This window comes from Haliaeetus albicilla, chromosome 5 (assembly GCF_947461875.1).
Source record: "Haliaeetus albicilla chromosome 5, bHalAlb1.1, whole genome shotgun sequence".
NCBI lineage: Eukaryota > Metazoa > Chordata > Aves > Accipitriformes > Accipitridae > Haliaeetus > Haliaeetus albicilla.
The window spans coordinates 28,976,548-28,990,512 of record NC_091487.1 but is presented as its reverse complement, the minus strand read 5'-3'; the positions used below and the strand labels follow the sequence as shown (position 1 = coordinate 28,990,512).

The 13,965-nt window shown below is 39.7% G+C and overlaps 1 protein-coding gene across 2 annotated transcripts in view; it reads left to right on the top strand.

Moving 5' to 3' along the window:
• The first annotated feature begins 77 nt into the window (after positions 1–77).
• The window catches only part of LOC104317943 (signal recognition particle subunit SRP54), a 39,270-nt gene continuing 25,382 nt past the window's right edge, over positions 78–13,965 (top strand). Inside the window, exons 1-13 of one of the 2 annotated variants that reach the window (XM_069783989.1) lie at positions 78–374; positions 3,939–4,047; positions 5,522–5,613; positions 6,201–6,285; positions 7,227–7,331; positions 8,552–8,618; positions 8,699–8,756; positions 9,469–9,619; positions 10,513–10,661; positions 12,627–12,727; positions 12,840–12,926; positions 13,351–13,424; positions 13,677–13,785. In XM_069783989.1, the coding sequence (XP_069640090.1) occupies positions 3,970–4,047; positions 5,522–5,613; positions 6,201–6,285; positions 7,227–7,331; positions 8,552–8,618; positions 8,699–8,756; positions 9,469–9,619; positions 10,513–10,661; positions 12,627–12,727; positions 12,840–12,926; positions 13,351–13,424; positions 13,677–13,785 (1,156 nt within the window). In that variant the 5' untranslated portion in view covers positions 78–374; positions 3,939–3,969. The remainder of the gene's footprint in view (positions 375–3,938; positions 4,048–5,521; positions 5,614–6,200; positions 6,286–7,226; positions 7,332–8,551; positions 8,619–8,698; positions 8,757–9,468; positions 9,620–10,512; positions 10,662–12,626; positions 12,728–12,839; positions 12,927–13,350; positions 13,425–13,676; positions 13,786–13,965) is intronic. The other variant, XM_069783987.1, reaches the window with a different exon arrangement.

Here is a 13,965-nt window from a genome sequence, read left to right as displayed (position 1 = left end):
GCGGGCCTGCCGCTGGCGCCGTGCCCGGTGCCGCCTCAGCGCTCGGTGCGCACCGTTCCGTGGGGAAGCCCTCCCCTTTCCCCGCCCTTAAGCTGGCGCGGCGCAGTTCTTGGCGGTGCCGCGGGGCTCCGCTGGGCGCGGGCAGGCCGTTTCCCCGGGACTACCTTAACCGGGCAGGGGGCGCGCGCGCCCCGGAAGCGGAAGCGAGCCGGGGCCCGCGGGGCGAGGGCGAGTGGTGACGTTTCCCTGGTCGGCGGGTAGCGGCGGCGGTTGGCGTTTCGCGGTTGCCAGCGGCGGCTGCGGGCAGCGCTGGGCGGCCTCGCCGCGGCGGGCTGAGCTGGGCTCCGCCCGCAGGCCCCGGCGCCGCGCTCCCGGTGAGTGCTCGGGCTGCCGCCGCGACCGGTGCCAAGCGGTACCGCTGACCGCCGGCGGTTTCTCGGGGCGAGGCGGGGGCCCTCGGCCCAACGCCGGCGGTGGTGCGGCGGGGAGGGCGGGTACCCGGGCCCTGTCGGCCCTGGGGAATGGCCGGCGGGTCAGCACTCCGGCAGCCCGGGCGCGGGGCGGCGGCTGGGCCGGGCCGGGCCGGGCCGGGGCCTCTGGTCAGCCGAAGCAGTGGCTGCGCTGCCCTGGCTCGGTGGGAGCGGAGCTCTGGGGCTCCTCGGAGAGCCCCGGCTCTCCGCGTCACCGGGACAGGACTCGCCCAGCCCGGTGCTTGGCCGTTGGCTGTGGCCAGCTCTGGAGGCACAGGGGGAAAGGTAGGGGCCGGGCACGTATCTGAGGCTATGCCTTCACCGATTTTCTTTTTTTCCTGTTCTGTGAAAACGAGGGTGTCAGGCCATAAGCAAGATAGCTGGTCTCATCTGCGGCTCTGGGGGTCCCTTCCTGTTCCTCTGTCAGATAATTTTAGAAGGTGGAAACTAGTAAGGTGGCTTTGAGTGTCGCTGCAGTAGCCCAAGCTATTTCCACCTGTGAATCAGCCTTTTTTCAGTTATAGTGTTAGACTTTCAGTGGGTCTTAACCCATGTGTGTATATATGTAGTGTAACTTGATTATGCAGGCTTTAAGTAAATGTCCCTTTTTCATATTATCTTTTAAAACAGCTGTTTAAACAGCTGTTATCTGTTAAAGCTGTTATCTTTTAAAAAGTTTGCGCGTTAAAGAGTACTGCTTGTTTAGCTAGACAAATTTTGGTTAGAGGTTTATACTAGATGGATAGGCAGTCTGTCTCTTCAGAGCTGTTTCACTGCTGTTTATAAAAACCCCAGTATTTCTGCTGCCCCTGTTTTTCAGCAGCAAGTGAAGAGGTCTTGGGAGTCTGTGCAGTAGAACGATGACCTGGGAGCTCAGTGCGGAGGTGCCCAGGCTGCTTGTGCTGAAGGCAGTTCAGACTGTGTAGACCTCATGGCCTTGCGCAGCACGAGGCCTGCTTGATACAGCCTGGATTGTTTACTGTGGGGCCCTGCCAGATTTAAACCTGTTCAGTGCATTTGTGGAGTGCTGCATCAAAGCTAAAAAGCTTTTGCAGAACTACAGATGCTCTGAACGCAGCATATACACATTCTGCAGTGCAGTCACTGCTAATGCCCTTCTGGCTACCTGCCAACCCAAGCTGCCTACCTGCTAGGACAGCTTATGTGTCTTTTTGTCTGTAGTGTGGCTCACAGCTTGGATGGACTGTATGTGAAAAGTTGTATTAATTTCTATACTGGGCATCCCTTAGTAATCCTGATGGCTTATAAATCCTTAATGTGCCAGAGAAAGCAGTTGATATTAAAGTGCTTAAACTCATCCCATTAGCATAGTATTTGCATTACTCTCATTGTAAAGGTGTTGGAAGAAGCTTTTGGAGTTCGACAGTGGAAACATTTGGGTTTTAGGACATAATTAACTTTTTGTATTTGGAGATCTGTGGAACTCTGGAAACTAATTTTAAATATTGAGTATGTACCTGGCGGCTGTGTGTTGGTCATCCTATTGACTTTCTTAGCTCTTATATCTAAGTGTTCTAGTTAAGTTTTGTCCATGGCTGCAGTTCTAGCAGCTCAAAGCTTACTGAGATGCAATGCTATTTTTAAACATGTTTTTTTGCATTGTTGTGATTTTCATGGGAAACAAGCTTGAAAAACATTTTGAACATCTGTTCTGCTGACACCCTTTAGTAGATCATATTGATGATAATGCTTTTTCAGAATTATTCTGCAAGAATGTGACTTGCGTGCATCGTAAGGAAAGCTTGTTTTCCCACTTCAGATGTCATGCAGAAGTCCTCTTCTAGCAAGGCAAGAAGATGGACATCCATATCTTCTAATGTACTGATCTGCAAATATTTTACAGGCAGAGTTCCTTAGGAAGCAGAGACTTAATTTTTTTTATGAAATGTCGAGGTACATGGTAATGTATGTCACTTTGGAATTGGGTCTACATACAATGCACATTAAATCTAAAATGTGTAAATATATTTATTTGCATCATTTGCTACACCTGAGGCCTGTACTTAGACTGAATGTATTTATCCTACATCTTCTGAAACTTCTGGAGACTTTGTTCTGCATTGTGGCCTCAGTATTGGAGGGGTTGGACTGGCAGTTGTTTGTTATTTTTTAACCTGCCAACTTCATGACAATATTAACTCTCAATTAGGCAAAGCAGTCAGGAGGTTGGCTTGCATAGGTGACTTATTTTATCTACTTTGGAATATGTCTTTTTACTTGTTTATAAACACATTCTAAGCCTTGCTTTTTGGGGCCCGTGCAGCTAGTAAATCTCAGTGTGTATATAATGAGCTTCTTTCTATCTTACCTAGGCTGGAGCCCTATCTCTTAAAATAAGAGTTGTAGCTAATGATGTATTCTTCATTTTACTAAATGGACCAGCCTTTCATGTCTGTTTTCTTCTCTACTCATTTGAGGGGGACAGGGGGGAAGTCCCAAAAATCTTGAAAACTCTGAGCTACTTTGATTACGGAGGCTGTCATTATTGGGAAGTTTGCTTTTAATTCTAAAAGGAGGGAGTCAAATGTGAGATTCTGAATTCAGCTATCAGCAAGGGAGTAGTTTCAGTTGGGTACAAGAAACCAACTGTGAGATTGGAAGACAAGAAGTATCTGAAGTGCTGCATTTCAGCAGTAACCATGGCACTGCATATTTTTTGCTCTTCAGACAAATTTTGGTTTGCCCTTTTTCAGAATTTTAGATTGCTGTTTCTGTCATGTGTTCTTCTGACTATCTTGCCACCTTGTATAGGAGGTGGAATAGTTTAGCATGTTGACTAGACTGTGTGTACCCTTCAAAAATTGGCTTTCTGTAGTTTCCTAACTGTAAGCTGTGGTATGCTTTAGGCTTATGTGTAAGATTTGTGTCTCTAGTGAGTAAAAATAGTCTGGTTTTTCAATAAAGCCATTAAAAAATACAACGTGAATTTTGCTTATTAAAATGTGGGTATGTTTGTAGGGTTACTGAAATGGGAAATTCAGTTTGATTTAGCATAAGGTAGATGAAGTAGAACCAATAAATAATGTTCAATTTTGCTAGCAAAATATTTTGCTTCTGATCATACTGTGTTTGCAGGGTGCTGAGCTTAGGCTATTCTGCTTGGTTTTATTCTGTCATGTAGCATATTGCTGATAAGATAAAAAGCAGTTAGCATTCTTTCTGGAAGTCTGTCTGGACTGTTCTTTCATGGTGAATTCAATGCACAAATATTCCAGACAGTGAAATGCTTCCTAATTGCAGTGTGGTATCTCTATTTTTAAGTAGGCCATCAGGATAGCCTAAAATTAACTTCAGGCCAATATTTCCTAAAAATAACTCTAAAAAAGTAAAACTTGTGCACTTTCTGGAATGCAAAGCAGATTTCTTAACGCAAAAGATACTGGAATAATTAATTTGCTAAGGCAGAGCTTCAGCTAGTTTTAAATTTAATTTTTAATTGTTTTCCAGATTCTTCTGAGTTGTACTTGAAGCCGCCAAAATGGTTCTAGCAGATCTTGGAAGAAAAATAACTTCAGCGCTACGCTCACTGAGCAATGCTACAATTATCAATGAAGAGGTATGTAGTATGCATGTGTGATGGCACTTACATTTAGAAAGCAAGAGTTCTGGGAAAAAGTTCTCAAAGGCTGATGAGAAGCTTGAAGTAGGTTGACGTTATCCTGAGGCTCTTTTATTCCTTCAAATGAAATTTCTAGCTAGGGTTTTTAACCTCCTGATAGTACTGCCAAAACTTAGAACCAGATTTAGATGTGTAATCACCTCGGGCATAGTGGGTCACATGGTGAAAGGGTCCTTGAGCCTGGTGGCTGTACTTAGAGATTAGTGTTCTGAGGAGGTGATGCTGGAGGAGGCAATATGTGCCTCAGTTTGGGTGGAAGGTAGGCTGTGAGACTACATGGAGTGCTCTCATTTATGTGTGTGTGCACAGCTAGACTATGGCGATGTGTACTAGGCTGCTAGAAGCTGAAGTGTGGAAGAACAAGTAGCTTTCAATGCAAACTTTGCTGTCTGAAATGTGAGGATTATGTTATGTTTACTGCCTTTATATTCAAACCAATACGGAGTGTGGTTCTGGAAGCTATTTAGGTTGGTATAGTCTGTGCTTTTTTTAATTAAGAGTTTGAAAGTATAAATAAGTGTTTTCTGTTATGGACTGAAAAGCAAGATGGAAAACTAAATGATGTGATGGTTTAGAAGTGCCTCTGAGTAAACAAATTGCTAGAAACTCCTTTCAGGTAGGCAGGCAGGTGGCTTAAAGTAACTAAAAAGTAGGCTTATCAAGGGTTGTAGGGTTGGAATTTGTGCATAGAGGAAAGGTTTTAACAAATCTTCAGCTGGGAGACAAAAAAATCCTTAACTGAATCAAATATAGGCCAATTAATTTTTTTTTAGCAGTAGATACTTTTCTTCTGCAAAAGCTCAAGCTGTGCAAATGAGGTCATTTATGCAGGTGTTACTTTCAAAAAATCTTTTTGTTCAAGACTTTTCACTTTGAAAAGTCTTAGAACTACTAAACTGGGTTCCTGAGGCACCTGTTCACCTAAAAGGCGTACCCCAGAGCAGCAGTCCAGTTTCTGCTGAGAACACAGATGGTAGTGTGTCCATCTTGCATTTAAGGAATACTTTTATTTACAGAGATTGTCTTGTGTTAAGAGATTTGTTTGTGGCTTTCTGCTACAACTGTCTCTAAGGAGTACCTATAGGGAAGTTTAGGAAGTATTGCTACCATATGAGCTGCTGTTGTCCTTAATGCAATAGGTGGTGTTCTGTGTTACTTTGTTATAGTGTGCATATTGCAGATTGAGGACCCTTCTTTTCCAGTATTGCCCTTTCAAATTTAAATTGCATTTACATAGGAACAAATGCATAGACTTTTTTTGTGACAGTCAATGTAATGATAGGACTGCATGCATTTAATTTGTAAAAGCCTTGGATATATCATAAATACACTTTCGCATTCCTATTTTGAACTAATACTGGCCTAGTCAATACTGTGTATCGTAAAACCATTTTTCTTTTATACTCCAAAGGTTTTAAATGCTATGTTAAAAGAAGTATGTACAGCATTACTGGAAGCTGATGTTAATATTAAACTTGTGAAGCAACTCAGAGAAAATGTCAAGTAAGTGAAATAATCAAAATGCATTTAACTTCTAATATTTGTAAAAGTTGTAATTTGAGGTTACAGAAGAATAACTAACTTCTAACTTTATATGGTTTTCTTAGACACAGCTAGTTTACCTTTAACAGGAAAGTACAGTTTGAACTAGATGTCTAACCAGTTCCATGCAAAGAATCCTTGTCAAGTTTAGCCATTATTGCTGTTATAGTCTTGTTTCAAAAAACTGTTGCTGTCATCAGTTGAGTGGTATAATAAACAAGTTCTTTGTTACTTCCTAGACACCTCATCTTCACATGGTCTGTGCTGGATATAAATAGATCTGTGTATATGACCAGTACTGTTACCTTGGCTATTTTCAGATGTGTAATTCAAGTAGATGCAAGTCTGAAAGATGCAAGTGTTTTAGAAACCTGTTTTTGTCCTGCATACAGAAATAATATGTCCAACGCATGTCTCTTCTTAAGTATGTCCTATCTGAAAACTCAAGGCAAATCAGAGTGCTGTTCCAGTTGCAAAGACTTCATTTATTACTAGGTTAAAGTGATGCTTTAAGTTATGCTAGTGTTTCATGGTTTTCCTAAACTCAGGTCTGCAATTGATCTTGAAGAAATGGCATCTGGCCTTAACAAAAGAAAAATGATTCAGCATGCTGTCTTTAAGGAACTTGTTAAGGTAGGACTTCAAAATTCTGTATTATGCCACTTTTCTTGTACAGCCTGGGCTGTGGAAGCAGTACAGTAGCAAGCCAAGCTTTAAGGTTACTGTGTGGTACCTGCAGTTATGTTTTCCATTGTAAGGCTTCTTACTATTGCAAACAGTAATATTCTTCTGATTGAAACTACTTCCTGGGCATTTCTCAGATTAACTTCAATTTAAGCTTCAAGTTCAGCTGTTGTTACTCTTCAATTGAAATTTAAAGACAAAATAAGGGGGTGAAGTACTACTAGTTTCTGGACTGTCTTTGTCCCAGAAACATGCCTTTGCTGCCCGAATGAAGATTTGTTCAAACTACTTATAAGCCTTTGAAAAAGTGTTAAGTAACAACCCAGCAGTTCATGGCAACATTTCTCTTTAATCTGCCTTGGTCAAATCAGCACCTAGGTATCAGTATTCTGTCCTCCTTCCAGTTAACAGTACAGTTTTTTGTTCTTCCATAGCCTGTGCCCACCCATATGATGGCTGTCTGTAATGTATATACCTTCTACTCATTCAAGAAGTGAGGCAGCAACCCTAAAAAGTCTTCTGTACTGTAGGATTCTCACCAGAAGAGGTCATCTTGAGCAGTGATGGTGGGGTGGAGGTCATGTTTCTGTGGTGGTTGTTATACTTGTGCTGTATATACAGGCCACCCTGACTTTGGTGCTTGGTGTTAGAAAGAAATTAACACTGTTATTGTTACAGAATTATTATGCATAACACTATATACTATAATTATCTTGCACAGGCTGTTGCTGTTCACTGTAAATCAGCAAGCATTTAAGCCAAGACTAGAATATGCAAAAATTGGTTTGCTCCATTGAATATAAAACCAGGCACCTAGCATGACTGTGATGCTGACTGTTCTGTGCTTCTAAAATTCAGTTCTGCAACATACATTATACTTTGTTCTTTAGCTTGTAGATCCTGGAGTCAAAGCATGGACACCTACCAAAGGAAAACAGAATATTATAATGTTTGTTGGTTTGCAAGGAAGTGGTAAAACAACGACCTGTTCAAAGGTAACTTGCACTGAATCTGTTTGCCTGGATTTTTTTTTTTTCTTGGGGGAGGTGGTGGTCATTGGACTCCTTTGGTAGGATTTGGTTGTGATTTGTGCTGTTTCTATTAGTAGGAAAGTGCTAACTGATTACAATGTAGAGATATTTTTGTAGAGGGGTTTCTGAGATGAGATGAATGTCCAAAGTAATATTCTTTTGGGGCAATTTATGGCTTGTAGGACTTCCTTCAAGTTTTTTTTAAACTAAACTCTTGATGAAACAATACTGTATATGGATAAGAAAGATTTTTTTTCTATTCTTTGCTTTCTGGGTTTAAGACTAGTACTATGAATGGAACCTATCTCATTCCATTACCTATTTAGAGGAACCAGTGGAAGTTGGCCTCTGTGTTAGATAGCTCAGTTAAGTATGAGTGGGTGGTGTGAAACATCTTAGAGCCCCCAATTCATTGAGGAAATTTGGATTTGTATTTACAGCTAAAAAGGAATGCTCTGAATCGATGCTTAACCTATTTATGATGGTTGTTGGGAGGAAAAATTACTCTGTGGAAAAAGACTGATGCATCTTTGTTGCTTTTTTCAGTCATCTGGTTCTGAGATTCGCACATAGGCTATACCGAATATATCACTGCTCTGATTTCATAAGACTTTCCTAGTGCTTCTGTAGGCAAACTATATTTTGGAAGTTTGTCTTTGGTCAATCAAATGTTCCGTGAATATACATTGTACCAGTGAAGCTGTTACAAGAGAGTAAGGATTCCATCCATTGCTTTAAAACATGTCCTTGCTCTGGAAGTACAGAAAGAGCTGTACAAGTTGTAGCCGTTACAGTACTTCAATATTAAGTACTTACTGCTGCGGGTGGTTTCTAAAAGCTAGTCCTATCTGCAGTATTAACAGTAAGCAGAATCCAGGAATTAGTAGAATGGAAACTGGAATTATTTGTAGTCATTCCTAGCTCTGGAAACTGAAATCAGAAGCAGAGTCAAGCAGCTGTTTTCATCTTGCCATTAATAATTAATTGTATAACATACTTTTCTAAGTAACAGAGAGGCTAACATTTAATACTTGTACAATCTTACTAAGTGATCTCAGTTATAGGAAGGCTGGCTTGACTTTGTGTCCTCTGTATGTACTTCAGTGACTTATAAGCTGTAATACAGTGTCATGCTTTCTAGTGGGATTTTGGTGTAACTACTTGTTTTGGATTTCTTTTCACAGTTAGCATACTTCTATCAGAGGAAAGGTTGGAAGACGTGTTTAATATGCGCAGACACATACAGAGCAGGTAATATGGTCTTTAATGACGTGGTTCTTTAATACTTGCAGATTTTTTTAAATAGTCGCTTGACTATACCTGTCTTACAGGTGCTTTTGACCAGTTAAAGCAGAATGCCACAAAAGCAAGAATTCCCTTTTACGGGAGGTAAGCATCTTTCAGAATCAGTTTGGAGAATGATTCAACTCCAACGATGTATTGTTCCTTACTGAACATCTCACACTAAGCCCCATTCAGTGTTGCCTAATTACTTAGATTTTATTATAATATTTTCTCTGATCAGATGACAATTCTGCCTAGTTCAGTATACTGGCTGCCAGTCATAGCAGGTAGAGATAGTGTAAGAAAGAGATCAGGCATCCAGCGGTAATTCTGTTGAATGTTCTTTCAGTGTATAGCAGTTTATCGGCCTTTACCAGACATATTCAGATTTTCAGGAAGTATCTTTACAGATCAAAGGATATGATTTTTGGACCTTTAATTTTTATTGCCAAGTAGGGGCAGCAGTGGACCTAAAATAGCTTCTATAAAGCAGTAAATAACTTTACCCTAAGCTTCACTGGGTGTGTACTGTCTAGGTGCTCAGTTAAATCTTGTTTCAGAGGAGGGCTAGTAGAACTTAGTGCAGTCTTCAACAGGTGAGACAGACAGTCCTTTGTGCTTCGGTTTGCTGTGAATAGTAAGGGCAAATGGCTTAGGAAGGCATATTTTTAATCAATTTTTGCTTGACATACAAGGAAGTCCCTCTTGAAATCCAGATAGATTTACAGTTCAGTTTACAGTCAAGTGATGAACGTTTGAATTCATTTCTTTGGGAACAAAGAATTGCATATATATAGATGTTTCTCTTTGTGATCAGTTATACAGAAATGGATCCTGTAATTATTGCCTCAGAAGGTGTTGAGAAGTTTAAGAATGAAAACTTTGAAATAATCATTGTTGATACAAGTGGACGTCACAAACAGGAAGACTCTCTGTTTGAAGAAATGTTACAAGTTGCTAATGCCATAGTGAGTAGTTTTAAGAAATACAAAGACTTCTGTTACAGTAATTTGACTAGAGTTAATTTATGTTTATCTCCTAAGGTTCTGTGTGGATTTTGCTCCTCTGGAATGTGTCAGTGCTTTAACTCCTAGATTATATTAGAAATTACAAATGGATATGAACAAACAAGAACTGGATGATCAGTACTTGATAGTTCTGTGTCAGTTTTAATTCTTGTGTCTGTAATTCAAGGATGCTTGCACATAACTAGACTACTGTTCCTGCTTTAACTGTTCCTTTTCAGGATCTTTGCATTGAGAAACTAGATAAAAGAACCAGTCTGATCTGGTTTCCTGTAGCTATGTGTACTAAATTTCCTGTAATTGTCTGAATAAGTGCCCTGAAACAGAGAAGATGATTGGATAACTTTCAACAGTTTTGATATGTAAATGAAGCTGGTGTTTCTTGTATGGCTTTAAAAAGTCTGGCTATTTGTTTGATTCTGTGGTCTTGCATGACAATATGATGCTTCCCACACAACTCCCACTAATGGCTAACTTGTTTTCAGAGGAATGGATGTCTTAAAGCTCTTACTGTAAAACTAGAATATGTTGTTAGCCATTAATTGCTTGTAGATACTAATTACCTTATTGGCTCAGATACTGGCTAAAATCACTCAAAACATAAGTAATAACTGTAAACCTATTAAATTTTAATATTCTGCTTTGTAGATGAGTCTTTCACATAGTAACACAGCATCAGAGTTTTAGAATGGCCTTTAGACAGTACTGTTGATAAAACAGTTGCCCTTTTGCTTTATATACTGTTATTGCAGTAAGTTCTGCTACTGAACATAATGCACGAACACTGTTTAAGAAAGCAAGAAATTATTATTTTGTGTGTGTCTCATTTCTCCCAGCAACCAGATAACATTGTTTATGTGATGGATGCTTCCATTGGCCAAGCTTGTGAAGCTCAAGCTAAAGCTTTCAAAGATAAAGTAGATGTAGCTTCTGTTATTGTTACTAAGCTTGATGGACATGCAAAAGGAGGTGGAGCTCTTAGTGCGTAAGTATTGTGATGTTATAGTGTCCCAACATCTGGCCATGCATGGACAACCATGAAATGTGTTGGTGTCTTGCAGAAACCTGTCCTGTGAAAGTGTCACTGTCACACGCATAGAATCTGAGATCTAAGTCAGTAACAGTTATGTTCTTACCCCACTTCTGGTGGATAGGATCACCCATTGATGTTTAACGTCAGTCAGAATCAGATATTATGATGTACTTCCAGTACAGTAGTGTGTATGGTCACATCAGACTTCTGAAAACAGCATCAAGCAATTATATTTACAGCATCTTGCATCCCAGGAGATTTTACTGAAAAATATAAATTTGAACTTAACAGATATGGCTTGCCTGAAAAGTTTTGCTTCTCATTTAATACACAAGGTTTGTTTCCAAAAGGGGAAAAACTCTAGCTAGTTATATCTAATGGCCTTAAAACTGCGATGCAAATCAAACTTTTGGATTGCTGGTGTCGAGCAATTTGGTAAGAAATTAGTCTGCAGTCATACTTTCCCGAATTCCATCCTCATTGGACTTCCTGTGTGCTGTATCTTGACAGACACTATTGACTAGGAAATGTTACGTTTTATCTTCAGCCTTACATGATGGCATGTCAGACTAATCTCCAGATGCATTTCAATGATACAGTTTGTATGGAGCTGAGATGATTTATCAAAACAGCTAAAGTTAACAGACACAAACTTACTAAATCATTGTCTGATCTTAAGTGTTAGAGTTCTTAAACTGGCAAATGTATTTTGCTGTTATTTATAGTGTAGTGATGGAAAACTAAAGAGCAAAATGAAAATACCAAAAGCTTGTTCCAGTTGTCATGTGCTTGTATGTGTTAGTTGTGCTGGTTTTGTTCTATACCTTCTGTAGACTGGAAGCTGAGTTTATCTGAAAGCTAGTGCCAGTGATTGATTGGTGAAGAGGTTCTGATTTTTCTTATGTCTAAGCTTTTTTGTTGAAAATGGGACTGCTGTCTGTTGTAGGAGGTACCTTGAAGAAAAAGTAATCAATGCTTGTGTTGTGGTTTAACCCCAGCCAGCAACTAAGCACCACACAGCTGCTCACTCACTCCCCTCCCACCCAGTGGGATGGTGGAGAGAATCGGGGGGGCTGGGGGGGGGGTAAAACTCATGGGTTGAGATAAGAACAGTTTAATAGAACAGAAAAGAATAAACCAATAATGATAATAACAAAATGACAATAATAATAATCAAAGGATTGGAATATACAAGTGATGTACAATGCAATTGCTCACTACCCGCTGACCGATGCCCAGTTAGTACCCGAGCAGTGATTCCTCCCAGCCGCAGTCCCCCCAGTTTATATACTGGGCGTGATGTCACATGGTGTGAAATACCCCTTTGGCCACTTTGGGTCAGCTGTCCTGGTTGTGTCCCCTCCCAACTTCTTGTGCCCCTCTAGCCTTGTTGCTGGCTGGGCATGAGAAGCTGAAAAATCCTTGACTTAATATGAACACTACTTAGCAACAACTGAAAACATCAGTGTGTTATCAACATTCTTCTCGTACTGAACCCAAAACATAATACTGTACCAGCTACTAGGAAGACAATTAACTCTATCCCAGCCGAAACCAGAACAGCTTGTCTCTTCTGACCTCCCAATATTGGGATAAAATGGAGATTGTTTATTTTTCTTTCTTTCCTCTCAGTTTCTTAAACTCAGCAATGAAAATAAGCAACTTCTATTTCTGTTGATAATTTTTTCAAAGCAGAGTTTGTATTTTACAGAGTTCTAGTTAGAGAAATATCTTGTCAGCTACTCCCAGCTACCCATCCTAAATGCTGGATGTTTTTCCGTTAATAGTTTGAGGAGTAACAAAGATACTTCAGTGAGGATGCATTGTGTTGATGATGCCTAGCTAATTATGTTAATAGGTGGTACAAAAGATGGGTGGTTTTTGAGAGGCCATTTTATAAAAGGTGTTTTATTGCAGAGTTGCTGCCACAAAGAGTCCTATTATTTTTATTGGAACTGGCGAACACATAGATGACTTTGAACCCTTTAAAACACAGCCTTTCATCAGCAAACTTCTCGGTATGTACTACGTACAACTGTACTTAAAAGACACTTTCAATCGGATAATAGAAAGTCAAAGTGTAATTTTTTTAATTGTAACTTCAGAGTTGTTGTTTTTTTTTTCCCCCAGGTATGGGTGATATTGAAGGATTGATAGATAAAGTAAATGAGTTAAAGTTGGATGATAATGAAGCACTCATAGAAAAGCTCAAACATGGTAAGTTATTTCCAAGGCCTGAATAGTGGGTGTATTACCTGCCATGATTACATCATGGTTCTCTCAGATGTAGACCACTGAGTTAATTTGTATTATGTGTTAGAGACAAGTAACTTGTTTCCTGTGCATAGTGAAGAATGGTTATTCTTTCTCTGATAAATGTGGCAGGCAAGTAAATTGAGTTATGTTTTTGAGTGGTAAGTCTGTCAGACTATAACTCTCTATAACTGCAGAATATCTCTTTAAGTGTCTGCCATCTAAAATGGTTTAGCCATGTTGATAATGGAGAAGAGGTTTATGTATCTACTTATCTATGCAGTGTAGTATTTAACTTGTAAATATAAAATAATTGAGAAAGGACAGTAAGACCAAAATGCTAGTGTGACTTTTGCTAATCTTTTTTTTTGTTGTTGTTGTACTTCAGGTCAATTTACGTTAAGAGATATGTATGAACAATTCCAAAACATCATGAAAATGGGACCATTCAGTCAGATCTTGGTTAGTTATCCCCAAAATCATTTTATTTTACCAGATTTTCATTTATATTTGACAAACATGCTGTAAACTTAAAACTCTTCATTGAAACTGGTGTTAGAGTCTGGGCTTTATGTTTTTCAAAAAGGTGAAATAATTTGCCTATTGCAATACATAACTACTGAACTAAAACTTGCTGTCCATATTTCCGGCTGTTTAACTAAAGTTAGCTTTGCCTATTCTGACATGGCTTTTGTTTTCCATTTTTAAAACAAGGGTATGATCCCTGGTTTTGGAACTGACTTCATGAGTAAAGGCAATGAACAGGAATCAATGGCAAGGCTAAAGAAACTGATGACTATAATGGACAGTATGAATGACCAAGGTAAAACAAATTTCACTCACTATTTTTTTCCCCCCCCCTCCATTTTTTAACAAGCTTATTTACAGAGATTTTGGAAACAAGTTGGATATAAGGCAGCATCTACAGTGACAGAAAATGATGAGAAGCATTTATAACTCTTAGAAATGGCAAAGATATGTATGTGTGTCTCAAACTTTCCGA